The sequence below is a fragment of the Sciurus vulgaris genome, assembly GCF_902686455.1.
Source record: "Sciurus vulgaris genome assembly, chromosome: 10".
Taxonomy (NCBI): Eukaryota; Metazoa; Chordata; class Mammalia; order Rodentia; family Sciuridae; genus Sciurus; species Sciurus vulgaris.
The window spans coordinates 47,823,827-47,843,724 of NC_136470.1; the positions used below are offsets into that span (position 1 = coordinate 47,823,827).

The 19,898-nt window shown below is 37.2% G+C and overlaps 1 protein-coding gene across 1 annotated transcript; it reads left to right on the forward strand.

Annotated features, from left to right (window-relative positions):
• Window positions 1–15,085: 15,085 nt before the first annotated feature.
• Window positions 15,086–18,400, forward strand: LOC306637628 (ferritin, heavy subunit-like; the record flags this gene model as incomplete). The annotated part of the gene is made up of 4 exons (XM_079100421.1): window positions 15,086–15,187; window positions 15,840–15,983; window positions 16,964–17,089; window positions 18,164–18,400. 4 exons carry the CDS (start codon window positions 15,086–15,088, stop codon window positions 18,320–18,322), a joined length of 531 nt encoding a protein of 176 aa, XP_078956547.1. The 3' UTR covers window positions 18,323–18,400.
• Between the last annotated feature and the right edge of the window lie 1,498 nt (window positions 18,401–19,898).

The window sequence follows — 19,898 nt, forward strand, 5'->3', positions numbered from 1 at the left end:
GTGTCCTAATGTGATTAGATATGGTTGATGAACAGGGACTTCTATCGGTTTTCTTTACTGCTACATTTCCAAGGCCTAGAATAATGCCTTCAATCAAACCTATTGGCAAAGACAAGATTCAGACACAGGCTGTTGCTGGTGAAGCCTGTGTTCTTCACCATGACCCTACACACATCTCATGTCACTCATCATTTAAAACCCACTATTCAGGTTCAGACTATAAAAGTGAAAATAATAAAATGATAAAATAATAATAAATAATAAAAATAATAAAATGTATAGGAAAACAAAAACTAACCATAAAATTCCATCACTAATCTAGATTTCCTAGAAGAAAGGGGGATGGGAGAAAGTAAAGTCCTGAAGAATGTTTCAAAATACTTCTCTTCACCACTAGGTTTATTTAAGACATATTTCTCTGACACCTTGCCAGCATTGTAGCCCTTGCCAATGAAATTCACAGGTTACAGAAACTCACCTGTATCACCCTCCTCCCAACACCCAGACTTAATCCCTTCCTGACCTTATTCCAACTGAAGGACATGCTAGTGTTGGTTGTTAGTTCAGTAGCCCTATTTCCAGCCACTGAATAAATTAAGCTGAAATCAGAACTAAACACACATTCCTCCAAGAAGCAGACAGCTGGGGCTTTCCACACTAAATACTAGGCATTTTTTTTCCCCAGCAGTGCCAATGTTCCAAGAGTTCAGAGATACTGATCAAGAAATGAACTGTCCAGATTACAGATCATTATAGAAGTATTTTGTTGCTGATGCTGTTACTGTTGCTGGTAGTCATGGTGATGATGGTGCATGTGCGCCCCTGTGTGCATACTGGTGTGTGTGTGTGTGTGTGTGTGTGTGCGCGCGCGCGCATAGACACTAAATGCACTTGTGAGAGATCACAATGTTCCTTCTCTTGCGAGATGGCTGAGTTGCTGTGGTGGGCAAGGAAATTTCTCAAAGCTATTTTTCATTGCATTTAAATGGACCACTAAATGAACATTTATCATTTGAAATTTCAGAAGTAACTATAATGATTGCTTTATATACAAATTTTTGAGACTTGTGATTGTATCTCCAAGAGAACACTACAATCTAAATATGAATATATTCCTATAACTGGTCCATCTCATTTCCTATGAAACATATTTATGAATATATATATATCCAGTATAATATAAAATAATAAATCTGCTACTTCACTGAGTCTATTTAAAGTGAACGATTTATATTTTCCAAAGAATGCAACAAAGATATATTCAGTGACAAAACTATATTCATTTTGAAAGCTCTAATTTTATACACTCTTATTAGAATTTCATGTAATAAAGTTCCAACAGGTAGGTAAAAATTTAGAAAAAAATAGGTATATCTGGAATACTAATGAAAAAATTTCAAATTTCTAATACTGTGTATAGAACTATTCACCATTTATCAAATTTTGCAGAAGACATGTTTGGGTAACCCTAAGATGGCGGCTGGCGTTGAGCCAAGAGGTGGCACATAGTTAGTGATCTACTTTTGCCTGATTAATGTCTCCTTTGTGCTAGTGGTCAATAGATATTCTTCATTCTTTCTTGATTGTGCTAATGCTTCAATTGTGCTAATCCTAAGCTGATTGGCTGCCTTAGGTATATAAGACACACACCTATAGGAAGCACAAAGGATAAGCAGCTAGTAGAGAGGATAAGCCACACCTCTAGATCGCTGGGCCTCGGAGAAGCAGCACCTCTGATAGATCCTTGGGCGGGGGACTAAGCAGACACCTCTAGGTTGCGGGTTGATGATGGTAGATTGCGGAAGGCAGAAGGCAGATCACAGATCACAGATCGCAGTACGAGGGATGCACCATAGACACGCCTTTAGCACGCACTTCTAGCACGCACCTTTAGGATACAGGATGTAGGATGCACCTTTAAGAAGCAGCAGCAGAACTCTAAGAAGAAGTAGCGTCTCTGAAAGTGTAGCCTCTCCGAAAAGCAAAGATTCCCTCTTAAGCAAAGACTCTCTCTTATGCAAAGCCTTTCTCTCTCTCTCCTCTCAAAGCCTCTCTTCCTCTATAAACTAGGGAATAAACAAGAAAGAAAGCAGCCCACTAAAGAAAGATAGTAGCAGTAGTTTGTTTCCAGTCCACCTCCGATAAATACCCGCGCAATTGTTGCTGCAGGCGGTAACAAGATCTGTGCGACTGTTGCCATGGGCGGTGACAAAATTTTATATTTTATTTATTATATTTTCTTTTTTATTTTAATATAGAAGAGTACACACATATAACAGCTTTTGTTTGTTGGTTTTGCAGTTCTGGGCATCAAAACCAGGACCTCATGCATGGTAGATGAGCATTCTATATATCACCAGATCCAAATGTGTTTTCAATGTTTATATCTTTATAGGTTTTTTTCATGTTTTTCCATTAATAAATCAGGGAAAGAAAACATTTACTGAAATATAATAGAGCAAAGGACACATTAAAAGAATCTGGGTTTTTGGAGTCAAATTCAGATGAGTTTAAATACTGATTGTACCTCTAATTAGTTGGGTGACCACAGGCAATTGACTTGACCTCTCTTATATTTTTTTCACTTTATCTATTGATGATAACACTCAAGAGCCAATACTCTTTTTAAATGAGAGGGGACATGACAGGGCTGGCCATACCAGCTCTGGTCTCTAACAACAAGGAGTAGCCCAACTCTTTTATTTGCAAACATACAGGTAAAGGAGCCAAGACAGGGAGGAGCTTCTTCTGTGAGGAACAGGATGGGGTGGAGTTAGGAGAGTCATTTTCTCTGGAAACTAGACAGGGAAACACTCCCACACAGCGCCACATACTTCCATGGCTACTAGTTCCTGGAAGCCAGGCCTCTGTGACCCATGGCTGAACCTCGTCTCATTCTGCTAGATAAGGATGGCTTCCCACACAGAAATGAAAGAGAAACATGACAAAATATTAGACAAAAATGTACTCAAGTACTTTTCATCTCTCTTACCATTTATTATACATCACCTACTTCAGGGAAGCCCTAGCCAAGAGGGTGTTAGGTGGCTGCACCCTGAGACTCTGAGTCATTGCATGCTCTAACAGGACCAGTACAGTCTAGGATATAGTTACTAAACAGTTTAGTGAATACTGGTTCAGCCATGAAACTTCAGCAGAGGCTCACCTCCAGCATCCTCTGCTGTGACAAAAGGAATCTCTGGTTAGAACTGAAGAGATCAAAGAAATTTCCGATGCCAACACCCATCAGCTGATCAAGAAGCTGATCAACAATGGTGTGAACATCCTCAACTCTGTGACCATCTGTTCCAGGAGGTGGGGCCCAGGTGTGAGGAAGGGTACTGTAGATGCACAAATGCTCAAGAAGGCAACCTGGTTGCAGATGAGAATTCTGCTCTGGCTGTTTAGATGCTACTAATCTAAGACTTAGAGGTGAAGGGGGAATTTTTCAAAAACAGGCAATTTCTCATTGAACACATCAACAAACTAAAGACTGACAAGGGCCACAGAAGCTCCTGGCTGACCAGGCTGAGACCCACAAGTCTGAGATAAAGGGAACATAGAGAGCCATGAAGAGGGGCTCAAGGCCTAGAAGGAAAAGATCATCAAGTTTAAGATCAAGAAATAAAGTCTGTCTTCTCATCTGTCGATAGTTGCCTAAGCAATTACATAAATCTTTCAATAAAAAAAAACCTTTTCTGTCAGAGGTGGAAAATTACTTTTATTTGCTTGTCTATCAACTTTCTGGTTGAACATTCCAATAATTAAAAATCTACATCTTTTTCACATGAACTACTTCTTACTAAGATCTCCACCTTCCTGGTTATGAGCTAGTGATTTACTGAATTGCAATATAGGACTCCATATTTACTTGTAATTACACTTAATCATATTAACTTCAGTTGATTTAACTAGCTGTGTTCTGTTGACAACTGGTTCTGTTATTCAGCATGCTAATTAGACCCTCCAGATTTATGAAATTAGCAAATTTAATTAAAATGAAAAACTCTATTTATCCAAATCATTGTCTTGGAAAAGAGGATATGGTTGAGTACAATTCCTTGTAATCTGTTACTAGGAATTTTGCTGACTTGTTTCAATCCAATAAATGGCCTTCTTTGATTCTCAAATGGCAATTTGCCTACCTATATTAAGCAGTGCTAATTTTCTGTACCTTGCCACCAAGATTCAATAAAATTATTGATTGTATCTTGTCATTTCTCTCCAATACTCTTCAAGCATTACCAACCATGTTTCCATCACTTCTGAAGTCAGTATTTTAACTAAAGAATGAAATTTACATAGACAGGAACATGTATCCTGACTTAAATCATGGAGGTACTCTTTTATTCCGTACAACTCTACGTGGACTTCTCTACTACATTCTACCTCCCTACCTCTCTACTTATGTTTCTCTATTAATATTTGAGTTTTGTTTGCATACACTTCTTTGGATATGTAACTTTAGTTGTTTTGCTTTCTGTGCTTGGTTAACATTGCACTATTTGTCCTATAAGTTTATTTCTCTCTCCTTTCCTTGTTGTTGGTCAAAAACTTCTCCCCCTCCTAAACCCACCATGTACTTCTCTTCCTCAAAATTCTTGGGGTTCACATTAGATTTTAAAAATGCATACATAGAAATAAGACCAAGATGGCCAATTATATGTACCTGACATGCTTCCTTCCACAAAATATGAACAAAAACAAATTTTAAAAGTAACTGCTATTCCACTAGAGTATTTGAGGGGGAATGCCAGAATGAAGAAGGGATGCTGCAGATGCTGTGGAGCAGAGACTCAGGGTGACCTTGTAAAGGTGGGATAGATCCACACAAATCTACTGTCACATCTTCCCAATTCAGATCAATTCTGAAGCAAGGGGGAACCACACAGCTGGAAATGGAGAAGCAGGAAGCGCTGGGTAATCCATGATAATATCAAGAAACCTGAACTAGTTGTTTCCGGAAAATACTGAAGCCCTCACAGCCCCTGATCCTAGTTTGAGTAGCTGCTAGGAAATCTACATCATTGCATTACCCCAGAAAAGACTTCATCCCTTCTTGGGCACTTTCTCATTTAAGTTCTGGTTGCACAGCACCATCTTGGGGCTCTGTCCATTCACTATGGACAGATAGTGCTAAACAGCTGAGTAGTACTTCCCATTCCACTGTGTCCCTAGGCAGAATCACCTTGAGTGGCTTCACGCACAAAGGCCCTGTGAAGGCATTGACACAACTCTTTGACACTAACAGGTATTCACATCCAAGTCCACTATAATGGCCTAGCTCCCATATGTTACTAAAAGACTGACAAATGCCCCTCTTCTGCTTTTGAGAATACATACAACATCATCCCAGGCCCACCAGAGGGACACCATTTTCATGAAGTCCTTAACTGATAGGAGCCCCCCCCTACTGAGTATGTGGTATTGTCCCTTTCTGGGCCACCAGAGGGGAACTTCAACAATCTAACTCCTAGGAAATAATGGGCAACCCCCAGATCCTTGAGTACAAGGCCCAGCATTGTTAGCATACCAATCCACCTAAGAAAGTTGCATGCTTGTTGGTAGAGCAATGCCATGAACCCTAAAGCCTAGGCTCACAAGACACCTACAGCCATTGCTGACATTGATTATAGTTAAAGAAGCTACATTGATAATGTCCTACTGGGCCCACTTGGAACCAAAGCCAATGTGGCTTACCCAACTGACATACTAGGACTCATTGCCAAAAAAAAAAAAAAAAAAAAAAGAAAAAAGAAAAAAGAAAAGAAAAAAAAAAAAGAAAAAGAAAAAGAAAAAAAGTCATCCTATAAAACTGGCAAAGCCATGCCATCCACATCCACCAGAATGTGTACATGTCAATGCAGGGTCACAAGAAGAATTAAAAAGTAAAATAACATGATACATCTAAATGCAATAATGCAATGACTCTAGCAACAGAAACCCCAAAAATTAAATCAATGAATTGCCTGAATCAGAATTCAAATAATGATTTTGAGAAAACTCAGTGAAATACAAGAGAATACAGATAGACAATTCCCATGGAAATTAGAAACCACTTCATAATCTGTACAAGAAATTCAACAAAGACAGAGATCATAAAACAGAACCAAAGTAAATCATAGAACTAAAAACTCAATAAGTTAAATGAAAAAATATAGTTGAAAATTTCAAGATAGACTAAATCAATGAGAAAAAAAAGAACTTTTGAGGTTAAAAACTTCTTTTCAAATAATCCAGTCATAGAAAAAGAAATTTAAAAAGGAAAAAATGTAAAAGAACAAAAAAAAAAAGAAGGAAGAAAGCCTGGAATGTTTATAAGAAGCCCTTAACCAAATCAATATTTACAGTGTCAGTGTTTCCAGAGGAAACAGAAAGGTTAGACACAAAAACCAAAAATAATAACCTAAAACTTTCCAAATCTTTATAAAATTACAGACATCCAGGTTCAAGAAGCTTAAAGGATCCAGTTAGATTTGATCGCAGAAGGTTCTGAGACATATTATAGTCAAATTGCCCAATGTTTAAGACAAAGAATTCTAAAAACAGCAAAGGAAAGGTATCAAGTTACAAAAAGAGGAAATCCTCATTAGACTAACAGCAGTTTTCTCAGAAGAAATTTTATAGACCAGAAGAGAATGGGACTATAAATTCAAAGTCCTCAAAGAAAAAAATGCCAATCAAAAATATACCCAGCTGAGCTGTCCTTCCAACAAAAAGGGAAAATAAAGATTTTCTAAGAAAATGAAAACCTGAGGCAATTCATCACCACTAGGACTATATAATAAAAGCTTAAGAAATGCCTAAATAAAGCAGCAAAAAGATGGTAAGAAATATCATGAAAATATATAAAATAATGAATATAAATAAATAAAGAAAACAAAACTTACCAAAAGAATCATATCTTACCAATAGAGAAAATCACCAAACCACAAAGATGAACAAGAAGAGAGGAAGAAAGGAAAAAAGGATAGACAAAATAACCAGATAGAAAATAACAAAAGGAGAACAATTCTAACCTATAAATGATAACTTTTTAAATTCAAATGGATTTATTCTCCAATTAACAGATATAGACTGAATTAATGAACAAGGAAAAAAGACCCAATTATATGCTGCCCATCAGAAACTCACTCCACTGGTTAAGATATACATAAACTGGAAAGGAAGGGATAGCAAAAAGATATTCCACAAGAATGAAAATCAAAAGCAAGTTGGAAAAGTTATACTTACAACAGATAAAATGAATATCAAGTCAAAAATTGTAGAAAGAGAAAAAGTCACTATATAATGATAAATGGTTCAATTCAACAAGAAGAAATAATTTAAATATATGCACCCAACATCAGAGCACACAGTTACATAAAGCAACCATTATTAGCTGTAAGGAAGAGACAGATTCCAAAGCAATAATAGTTGGGAAATTTAACACTCTACTTTTAACAATGGGGATCCCTCTGAACAATGAGCCAAAATAATCTTTCCTTCTTTAAGTTAATCTTCTCATGTGTTTTGTCAAGTGGTAGAAAGCTAACTGACACATATCCTGATACATCCAAAGTAATACCTAATCTCTCTACCAACAGGCCCCAAAAGGAAATCTAATTCAATAATGATTTTAAGAGCTCAAATAAAAATACGACAAATTCCATGGAATTAGGAAAAAATACAAGAGAAATTTTAAAATTTATTGAAACAAGTAAAATGTAATACAACATACCAAAATTTATGAGACACAGCAAAAGCAGTACTAAGAGGAAAGTCTATAGCAATAAGTGCCTACTTTTTTAAAAAAGGTATCAAACAAACAACCTAAAGATACAATTCAAATCAGAAAAACAAGAGCAAATCAACCAGGAAATTAGTGGAAGAAAACAAATAACAAAGATCAGAGCAGAATGAATAGATACAGAAGCAAAAATGCAAAAGACAAATGAAATAGTTGTTTAAAAAAAAAAAAGAAACAAACAAAATCAAGAAAACTTTAGCTACACTAACAGAGAGAGATGGCCCACAGAAATAAAATCAGACATGAAAAAGGAGACATCATAATTGATACCACAGAAATAAAAAATATCATCAGAGACTATTACTAACAACTATACGCCAACAAATTGGGAAACCTAGGACATTTCTGGACACAGGTGAAGTACCCAAATTGAACTGTGATAACAAAGAGAATCTGAGCAGACCATTAATTAATAACAAGATTGAATCACTAATTAACTCTCAATAAAAACAAATCCCAGGTCTGGATGGTTTCACTGCTTATTGTTATCAAAATGTCGAGAACTACCACAAATTCTTCTCAAACTACTCTAAAAAATTGAAAATGAGTGACTTCTTCTAAGTTCATTTATCAGGTCAGCATTGCCCTGACACCAAAACCAGAGAAGTGTAAAACAAAATGATAAAACTACAGTCCAAAATCCTTGATGAACATAGACGTAAAAATCCTCAACAAAATACTTTCAAATCAAATCCATTTGCACATAATAAGACTAGAAGCAATGATCAAATGTAATTTATAGCAGGGATGAAAGGATTTTTTTTTTTTTTGCTCAAGACTGTTACATTCACAACAAAATCAGTATCAGCTACTTCACAGAAATAGAAAAACATAAACCTGAAAGTGCATGGAACCATCAAAGATCTCAAGTAGCCAAAAAAACAAAGCTGGAAAATTTACAATACCACCTTCAAAACATACTCTAAGAAGCTTTAGGAATATATAGAAATCAAAAGAGCATGCCATATGCATGAAGACCAACCCATAGAACATGTCTCCAAATAGAGAACTGAGAACTATATCTAGGCATCTATAGTTGTATCAGTTCATTTTGCATTACTATAACAAAATATCTGAGGCTGGATTATTTGTTTAAAAAAAGAGGCTCACTTTGCTCACAGTTTTAGAGGCTAAAATTCCAAATAGCATTATGCCAATTCTATTGAGGTTCTCCAAGGATTCTTAATATCATGGAAAAATGACCTCATGGGCAGGAGTGCATGCAAGAGAGAAAGGTCACATGTGACATAGGAACACAAAGAGTGATTCTGAGGTTAGGCTGTCTCTCTTATAACAACTTTCACTCAGAAGAACTAACTCAGGTCCCATGAGAACTGCCTTAGTCACTTCTGAGGGTACAGCTTTCACCAATAACCCCAAATCAACTGTCACTAGACCTAATCTCTGAAAGTTTCCACCGTTTTTCAGTATTTTCATAGTGGCGACCAAGCATCCCATACATGAAGCTTTAAAAGCCAAAATCATATCCAAGTCAGAGCAACAGCCAATGGATCTTTAACAAAGGGGAATAAAGTATATATTGGGAAAAGGACTATCATTCTTTACAACAAATGGTACTGAGAAAACTAGACATAGAGATGAAGAAGAATGAAACTGAACACTTATCTCCCATCATATATAAAAATCCACTCAAAATAGGTCAAAGTCATAAATAAGAGACCCAAAACAATGAAACTACCAGAGGAAAACGCAGGGGAAAGACCAAGGCTTTGATATAGAACAATATAGTGATAAGACTTCAAAACCACAGGCAAAAAGACAATGAGATCATATCAAAGTACAAAGCTTCCTCTTAGCAAAGAAAACATCAACAGAGTAAAGAGACTACCACGACATGGGAGAAAATATTTGCAAACTATTCATTTGATAGGGAATTAAAATCCAGAATATAAAAGAATTCAAAAAACTCAGCAACAACAACAAAAAAATCAGATTAAAGCCAAATGACTGCATAGACATTTCTATAATGAACATACACCAAATGACCTACAAGTATATGGAAAAAAGAAGCTCAACATTCCTAATCATTAGTGACTACAAAGAAAGTCACAATGAGATAGTATCGTGCCCAAGTTAGAATGGCTATGATCAAAATGGCTTGAAATAAAAAAGACAAAAATGTTGGCAGGACAGCAGAGAAAGGGGACCTCTTCCTCACTATCAGTGGGAATGTTATTTGCCACAATCATTTTGGAAAACGATATGGAGATTCCCCAAGAAACTAAAATAGAACTACCATATTATCCTATTATCTCACTACTGATAGATAGCCAAAAGAAATAAAATCAGTATATCAAAGAGGTATTTCCACTTCTATGGTTATTGCAGCACTGTTCATATAACCAAGATATGGAGTCAACCAAGGTATTCATTGATGAATGGCTATAAAAAGGATGCGGGTAGCTAATATAATTGAATATTATTCTGTCAGAAAAAAAGAATGAAATTCTGTCATTTAAAGCAACATGGATAGAATTGGAGAACATTAAGCAAGACAGTACAAAAAAGATAAATACTATGTGCTCTCACTCATATGTGGAAACTAAAAAAGTTGATTACACAGAAGTAGAACATAGAATACTAACCACTAGAGAAGAAGATAAAAAATACTAACCACTATGGAAGAAGATAAAAGGAGGTCAGATGACTGGTACAAAAATACAGTCAGAGAGAAGGAATAAGTTCTGGAGTTCTACAGTATAGTAGGGTGAATATAGTTTATAATAATTTATTATGTATTATATAAAGAACTACAACACAGGAGTTCAAAGCTTCCTACACAAAGAAATTATGTAAGTTTAAGGAGATAGAAATACTAATTACAATGATTTGACCATTATGCCTTACATACTTGTATCCAAATATCACATCACAACATATAAATACATAAAATTTTTATGTGTCAATTAAAAATAAAAAATACTTCTGAGTAGTAAAAATTTTTTAAATAAGACTGGAAAAGTATATGTATTCATAAACCTCCAACACACATAAAAGTCTATATTTTTCTGATATTCTTTCATATTTTCATGCCTGCATTAATTTATGTTCTAGATTTTCTTTTTGTTCTTTAAATGTTCAGCCATTTACTAATTCACTCATAGTGAATGCAACATTGATTGCCAACCTAACTTGTCCTATTCTATGCCATCTGCTACATGCTGATACTGTCATAGCACAGTGACTGTCATCGAGGAGTAAGTGAACTAGTGAGGACACATAGGTAAAGAGGGAAAGCAGGCATGGTGGTGCACACCTGTAATTCTAGCTTCTTGGGAGGCTGAGGCAGGAGGGATTCACAGGACAGCAAGGACAGCTTCATGAAACCTCTCTCAAAATAAAATGTAGCTTAGTGGTTCAATCCCCAGTAACACAAATTAGTTACTTAAATAACTAATTAATTAATTTTAAAAATGAAGTGTTGAGAAAAATTAAGATAATTAAAAGTCAGAATGTATGTTCTGAGATCCCTTCTTAATGAGCAATATACCTCCTTATTTCTACCGTAAATCTTTCTGATAATGCATTAGAATTTTTTTGAAATTTTTTTTAATAAAAGTACATTCCTGGTTTTCATGTTACTTTATTCAAAGTTAACAAATGCTTTCCTTAGTTTTCTAGTAAATCTATGTAAAAATCACATGTTGCAGCTTTACAGTTTTTAAAATATTTTAGATATTCTTCAGCTATGCATCTTCTTAACATCACTGTCTTGCCAGGTTACCAACCTAATACTAACCCTGTTTAGCTCAAGCACACAACACGCCCTTCCTATCAAGGGCTTGGCCTAATGATATTCCTTTGGGTCTGTGAGGGTCTGTTAACTGTGCTAGTGCTAATATTCTATACAACTTAACTCACTGGCAAGAACACAGTGTTGGACCTTTCAACCACGTAGAATAAAATCTTTTAATTGATAGCTGCAGAATTGTGGAGCGTTTTCACATTGATCTTTTGCTAATGCGATTAGCACTATGTTTTGCATGTACTGACTTAATAGATTCTTAAATCATAAAAAAACAATAATATGTTCTGAGGATTGGTGATGGCCCTGCTAAGACTAGAAGCAGAGGTTCCGTCTGGGGAGAGTAGAGGCTGTTGGTGCAGGGCTGAGAATACATGGTAAGCACGTGGATTTCTGCAGATACTATCTGCTTCTGTCATCAGAAATCACTGCTGGCATTTCTAGCTTTTAAGACCTACCATTCCTTTGAGCTCTCTTTTAAATGTCTTTATTCATTTACTCCTTCATTTCATGAACATTTAGTAAAGACTTACTCAGTGCCTGGTTACCATGTTAAATGTGCCTTCTCTTTTAAAGATATGTATGTGAAATTCCCTACTTTCTCCCACAATTTTCAGGAATTTTGAATTTTCCTTCCAAAGTCAAAGAATGTCTGGCTCTTCCTCTTGTTCCTTCTTTTGTGATAAATAACCTTAAACGTTTAGGGTCCTTTTTCCTACAAATTGTTCAAGTCAATATCATTTACTATGACTTTTATGGGCCAGGCAACATATAAAGTGACCTGGGGATATGAAAATAACTAAGATTTAACCAACCCTTTCCTCAGGAAGTTTATAAAGAAATTAGAAAAAATGTACACACACACACACACACACACACACACACAAAATGCTAAAATATTGAATACTAAATATATTTTATTTTTAGAGATAAGAATTTCTTGGTTAAAAAAATAATAATAGGGACAGAAGAAAGCCACTGGTTTCTTCCTTAATTGTTAGACACTAAAAGGTGAAGTAACACTGTAAATGCAGAGTTTCAATGAAGCAAAAACAAACAAAAACTAATAATAAGAGGACTTTTATAATGTTTTAAATAACTGTCTTTGTATTTCCAACTCATTCCAGGGAAGAAGGTACAGGGACGTTAGATAACCAGTCTCATCATATCCCATTTTTCCAAGGTCAATTCATTGCGTTAGGCAAAATGTAATGATATTATGGATCAAATTACATTTTTAAAAAAATTTTATAGACCTTCCCTTTATATCTTTTGGAAATGTTGGTATATTTTTTAATGATGATTATGCATTACACTTCTAATTAGAAAACACAATATATTATAAATTTGTATGTGGAGCTTCTATAAAGGAATGACATTGTTACTAATTCTCTAGAGAATTATCTGTTAGATTTCTTTTTTAAAGTGATGAAATGTAGGTGATGATAATTTTGAAAAAATTTATCAAAATTTCTGAAAAACAGGACAAGGAAAAAAAAAAAAACCAATTGTAAATCTACCACACTGGCACAACTGCAATTGATGGTGACGTGTTCCTTCCCATTCATTTTTTTACATTAGTGAGGTTGTTTTTAAGTGACTGCAGAGAAATATTTCTCATATCGAACAACAAGAACAGTAATATTTCTTTGCATGTATTCATCTCTGCCTTTTGGTCCAGATGGGATGATAGAATAATGGTGTGATTACATGGAAGGATCTTATAGATCATTCAGAAATAACCAAATGTTCCTAATATCTCCCAGTAAGTAATATCTTATATCTTCTAGATTCACTATCTTGTAGATTGGTCATATTAACTAAGTATCCAGATTTTATTGGTACTTGACCCTATTTTTCCTATATTATTCTAGTCTCCTGAAATTTACACAAAATTTTGGAGAAGGGAACATTTGGTGATGTTTTAGAGGCACTAGAGCAAATCCAGTTAACCATCTGACTAGTTACCATCTGCTTTCCTCTTTACTGCTCTGCTCTAACCTTCAGAGTTAGACCTGCAACTGCCCCAGCACTGGGCCTTCCCCAGGAGGCTGCCAGGGGTCCTGAAGCTTGGGAGCACAGGCAAGGCAGGAGATTCTGGAGGATGGGAGATGCCCCATTTTTACCTCCTTACTAAAGGCTCCCCAGCAGTGCCACTTGGGTCCTACAGGATTTTACTGAATTAGCTTCTTAGGAATGCACTTAAACCTTCCTACTCAAGGTGTGTCCACTAATAGGCAGCACTTGGCAGCATTTAGAAATGCAGCATGCCAGGCCCCACCAGGTTCTGTAGTTTAACAAAAGCCCCAGGTGATTCATATGCAAACTATGGTTTTACAAGAACTTCCTTGAAGCACCTCTCTTCCTGAGACTATGACATAAATACACTTGGGCCAAGGGCAGAGTTGGGTCAGGAAACAAAAGTGACAAACAGGCTATTTTTAATCATCCCTTCCCTAGGATGGCCTCATCTTTCTGTCTGAGTCAAACCTGAAATGCTTGGCGCCTTCACTTAGGATCCATTCCCCCTCAGGAAGCTCTCTCCTCACCACCTCACCTGGAGAGACTTTTGAAGATGTGCCATTGGTTCAACCAGGCATGGTTTAGTTCACACTGGAAATTCACGGACTTAGGGGAAACCTTGTGCTTTACTCACACGTAAAATATGCTTTTATTTAATCAACATTGACTCAGCACTTTTACCTACAAAGCACCCCATTACGGGATATGGGAATAATAAAAATAAAAATGTTAACAATCCCTGTTCTCAATGCAGGCAAATGAAGAAGGCATGTTTTGAGACACATTTGGGAGATAGTTGAAGGAAGAAACCAAAAGGTTCTTACCGTGGGGCAGTCTTACTGTAATTTAGAGAAACCCCTAACTTGTCTCCTATCTACAGCCTTGTGTGCCTGTTCTCCAGGTGGAACACCTTTCTTTCCTTTCCATTTCTCCATATTCTTGTCAGCCTTCAAGGCCAAATTAAAATGCCAGTTTCTCAATGAAATTTGCCCTCATTCCTCCAGTTAATATGATTTTCCTTCTCCAGAATGCCATTGTATCCTACCTTTAGAGCAATTATGTGTAGTGAGGCCTTATGGGGGAGACGAGGAGCTGTAGGGTTCCTTATTTTAGGCACTTTCCTTAGATACACCCTGGGATCTAAAATGCTGTGCCATGATCATTTTTTAGGAACGAGAAAAAATTAAAGCTAGTACATCCATTCTGTTAGTACTTTACTTTAAGAAATATACCATCCTTCAGAGAGGAGATGGGAAAGAATATTAAAAATTGACTGGAATAGTTAGAAAGATTTAAGCCCCCACCCCCTTTAACATCTTTTTCTCTGATCAGTTTGGTTCTTTCTTCAGAAACAATGTCCTCAATGATGAATCAGTAGCTGTTAATCTCAGCTGGATGGAATTTCATCTTGTTGTAAGAAGGGGGCTGGCTACCTTCCTGTTAGTATTTAAGAAGTCCTCTACCTTAGTGGGTAGCACGTCTTATGGCTGGATTTCCCTAAAGCTGAGATGGAACACAGGAGACGGACCCCCATTTCTGAAGAATGTAAATATACTATTAACCGCTTGGTGGCTTACCAGCTGCACATCAGTGATGTCTATCTATCCATGGTTAGTATTGGATCTTGAGCAACTGTTATGGAGATTTTAGCTCTGATCTGGATGACAATATATTTACTATCTCCTCAGTAGTGGTCATAGCCATATTTGTGGTTTGATACTAGGCAAACAGCAACTTTGTGACTAGGATGTTCCTGTTCTGTGGACCAATGATTTAGAACTGTGATTGCAAACTATGGACTATGATAAGGAGAATCATAGCTCTTCCAGTGGGTTCCCAATATTATATAGACAAACAGAATAAACAATTTTACACCTATATGCTATTTAATAATTAATATGGATTTGTTAGGATCATGCAATAGATTGGCTTTAATTTATATCAGACTCCAGTCAAGGATCTATGCAGTTTAGTAGAAAAAAGTGCAAGTATGTAGGTTAACAAATTGACCTTTACAAAGTCCATAATTATCAAATATTAGGCACTAGCATATTGGATTCTGGACAGCTGCAGTTTGAGATGGCCTGAGCTCAGTGAGACCATGAGGAATTTCTAGAAGTACAGAACAAATAGAACATCCACCAATGACCAAAGAAGACAACACTGGGATAGCAAAGTGCATTGACTCAATTGGAATGAGTCCCAACTTAAAAATGAGCCTCTCTCACCCCAGGTCTCTGCCCATTCTCTCCTCTTTCCCAGGCCTGCTACTTCGTTGATGAGAAGGGAATGCCTCCTTTTGTCATGTTCTTCGAGGAAGAGGCGGAGATAAGGAGGCAGCAAGCAAAATACTTCCTAAGATTTCTAAGAAAACGAGAGGCTATGATCTGCCTTCCAGTTATAAAGGTGAATACAATTTTGCTATGATGACCTATCTGGGACCTTTGCCAAGTCCGGAAATGAGTTACTACCTACCTTGCTAGGTTAGTTATGTTCTTATGTGGGCTCCTTAGTAACTGAGCTTGAGGACAAGCAGTGCTAACACACCTTTTTGGATAAATTTTAGCCACTAAACATGTTTGGCTTTTCTCAATGACTTATATGAAGTGTGCTCCTTGAATCTGCAGCACCAGCACTACCTGGAAATCCTGAGAAGTAGAAATTCAAGAGCCCCACTCCAGGGCTAGGGAATAGATTCCCTGTGGGTGGGGCCCAAAGAGCTGTCTTAACAGCTCTCCAGATGATCCTAACATTCTGTATAGTTGGAGAAGCATTACTTTGTGACTTCTCCCCAGAGCTATTTGCATCCCATATCATGTCAGGAATGTCATTCAAGCACAGGTTCAAGTATTGAATTTGACTGTTTCTCCAGTGTAAAACACTCCCCCCCCCACCCCCCACGTCCCTGCTCCCAGTAGTGACTCCAAAGAAACAACCTGAACTTCTATTGGGGGTATTCCTTCTTCAGCTAAGGTTTTTGTTGTTGTTGTTGTTGTTACTGTTTTAACTCTAGCTTTATAAAGAAAAGTAAATGCCTGATAATATAATCAAACCACTGCATTAGAAATTCAAAATTAATAAACTAATGGCATGTCTGTCTGATGTACCTTGATACCCTTGCTTTGTACCCCATGAAAATCACCTGAAAAATATCGTGAAAATCCTGATGTCAGTACTGCATCGCATATTGGTTAAGTCAGTGTCTGCAGTTGAGCCAGGCATCAGCATTTAAGATTCTCAGCTGATTCCCTTGTGCTACAAAATTTTGCAAACCACTGGACTGTGCAATCTCATTAACCTTAACATGGTTCTATGCAAGAAGTAGACAGAATGTAACCTCACTTTGCTTGAGGTAGGAAATTGATACCCATGTTCCTTTTTAATAGAGGCCAGATATAGATAACTGGGGAGGTGCCATACAAGCACTGACATCTGCTCTGCAAATGGAAAATATATTGAACGGGATCCTGGAAGACCTGAATGCATTAGCTTCTGAGACTGGTGAAACTGAGGTAAGTGGTTAACTGAGCTCACAATCACTATTGCTTTTGTTTTGTTTTGCTGTTTCCACTCTGAATTTTTATTTGCTTCTGGGAAATGGGCCCAGGATAGTAGGTCTCACAATGTAGGTATACTTCTCTCTGAGGAAGTACGGGGTGACTTCAAGGACTGCATTAGGGATGGGGTAATGGATCCTGGAAAGGAAGAATGAAACTCAATACAGGATAGGAAAGTCTTAGCAAGAACACTTTCTCTGGGTGACTCAACAGAGTTGTGCTTCTGTTGCTGGCTTGGAAGTCTCCTTGAGCAGAAATGCTGAAGCTTACGGAGCACCAGAATCACTTGAAGAGCTTACTATAACCAGGTGCTGGGACACCCTCAGAGCTTCTGATTTAGTTTTGCAGATCTTTGACTCACACAAGGCATTTTTAACCAGTGCCTAGGTAATGCCACTGGCTAGGGCCACAGGTTGAGACTGATTGTCCATGATTGACAGCAGATGTCAATTGTCTATTTTACTACAGACTTCTGTGAAGTTCTGGTTATTGGTGAACACTTTACCTCAATGGCAACTTCCTTTCACCAACTCCCCAGTTTCTCAAAGTCAAAGAAGATAATATCCCCAGCTCTAGTTAGACACTGGGCTCACCAAGGAGTTCTGAAGAGCTCTGAATGCCTGGGCCTTCTGCTAGATCACTTCAGTCTAAATCCTTGAAAATGGGCTCTGGGCAGCTGTTCAATCTCCAGATGATTCAAAGAAACGGGATTGAAAACCACTGCAGTCAGTTTGTTCTCCAAGTAAGCTGTACATTTGATAGACCCTAACACTGGGAGCTAATGCTTATATGCAGGTGGAGGTTTTGAGTAAGTCCTTTGATCTGTGCTCTGAGAATTTCAACATGCTTATGAATTGACCAAATCCTTTTTGAAATGCAGGTCTTGATTTAGGAGATCTGGGGTAGAGATTAAGATTCTGCATTTCTGACATGGTTCCAGGACCACTGGTTTATGACCTATAGTTTGGGTAGTTTTTCTCATTGCAGACATGGTCCTTAATGTGGTCCTTTCCTGTTTTGTTTCTGTAGCTCAGGCCCTTCCTGACGGAATTCCTAGATAAACAGAAAAGGAACATAGATTATCTGGAATGCCAAATTTCTTATCAGAATAAACTAGAAGAGGGGAAGCAGATGGAAAGCATGTCTGAAATGAGTACTGAGACATCAGCCTCAGGTGAAGAAACTTAACTTCTGAGGGCAACACAGCAAGTCTTCCCCTTGTATTTTGTCTGAGACGACATTTAATAGTCTTGATCACTTCCACTTGCCTGAAGATGGTGTTCCTTTCTATTTTCCTAATTTTCATTGTATGAGAATAAACCTGTTTTGCATTATAATGTGTAAAGTGTTTACTGCAGGGGGTTAGTTCCACCAGGTTTGGTTGGTGAGGACTTCCTTGAGGGACATTGGGTGCATTAGACTTCAGGAGGGTTTTTTCCCTCTTTTGTTATTCTCCTCAATGGCTCCCCAAACACTCGGATCAAAGTCAGTATTTGGTAAATCAGCCAGTGCAAGAACACATTCAGTAATGTGTTCCTTGGAAACATCTCAATAATGCTCCATCTCAGTAATGTTCTTCCTTAGACAGTACAATAGTGGTTTCTTCAAATTAAATGCAAGGTCGAGTTTGAAATCAAGAGTTCTTGGTATAGAAAGAGTGACCTCACTGGAAAGAATGTAAAATGGATGGGCAGCTTCAACCCAGCTCCCTTTTCATAGCCCAAGGTAGATGTAGGCGATGGTGTTGTAGACAGGCCACTAATTCACTACAGCTGAGTGTGGTTCCCACCCCTTTACTGTGAGCCAACTGGGAGCTACTTGGGTAATTATTTCCAGGAGCAAATGATGAGTATGCAAGCTGAGGTCAGACTTGTCAGGGCCTCATGTGACTAGTACCACCTGGTGCTCATTGTGTCCTGCCTCCAAAACCTACTGGTCTCTTGGCCACTAGTGAGGTTTTACCTCTTTATTGCATCAGAATAACAATCCATAAATGAGATTAATGGTGCTTCATAAAGTTAACAAGATTAAGCAAATATAATATCTAGAAGTCCTTTGCCCAGATTACAAATTTTTAGTTTATCTAATAGTTATGCCTCTTCTACTTGAAGAAAGATATACATAAACACTTCCAGGTCAATTGCAGTAACACAACTGTAGTCCCAACTACTCAGCAAGCTGAGGCAGGAGGATCACAAGTTTGAGGCCAGCCTCAGCAATTTAATGAAACATTGTCTCAAAATAAAGTAAAACATACTGTAGCTCAGTGGTAGAACACCCCTCGGTTCAATCCCCAGTATACTTAAAAAAAATAAAAATAAAAGTCTAGATACTTTTTACCATTTATAAAGTTTTTATTATTTCATTATATATAATAATGGGATTCATTTTGACATAATTATACATGCATAGAATACAATTTGTATTTCTGTCCCCAGTTTCTTCTTTCCCTCTCCCCCTCCTCCCCTTATTCTCCTTCCTATACTCTACTGGTCTGTCTTCTAGTTTTTTAATTGGCCTATCATATATAATGGGGTTCCCACTGGTAATTATATATGTACATAGCATAATTCTGTCAATTTTATTTTGTATCTTCTCCCTCCCCTATTGCCTCTCTCTCCCCTTCAATCTCCTTTCTCTACTCCATTGATCTTCAATCTATTTTCATGGGATCTGTCCTCCTACATCCTTTTTTCCCCTTATTTTGCACTAGATTCCACATATGAGAGAAAACATTTGACCCTTGATTGATTCTAGTTTATTT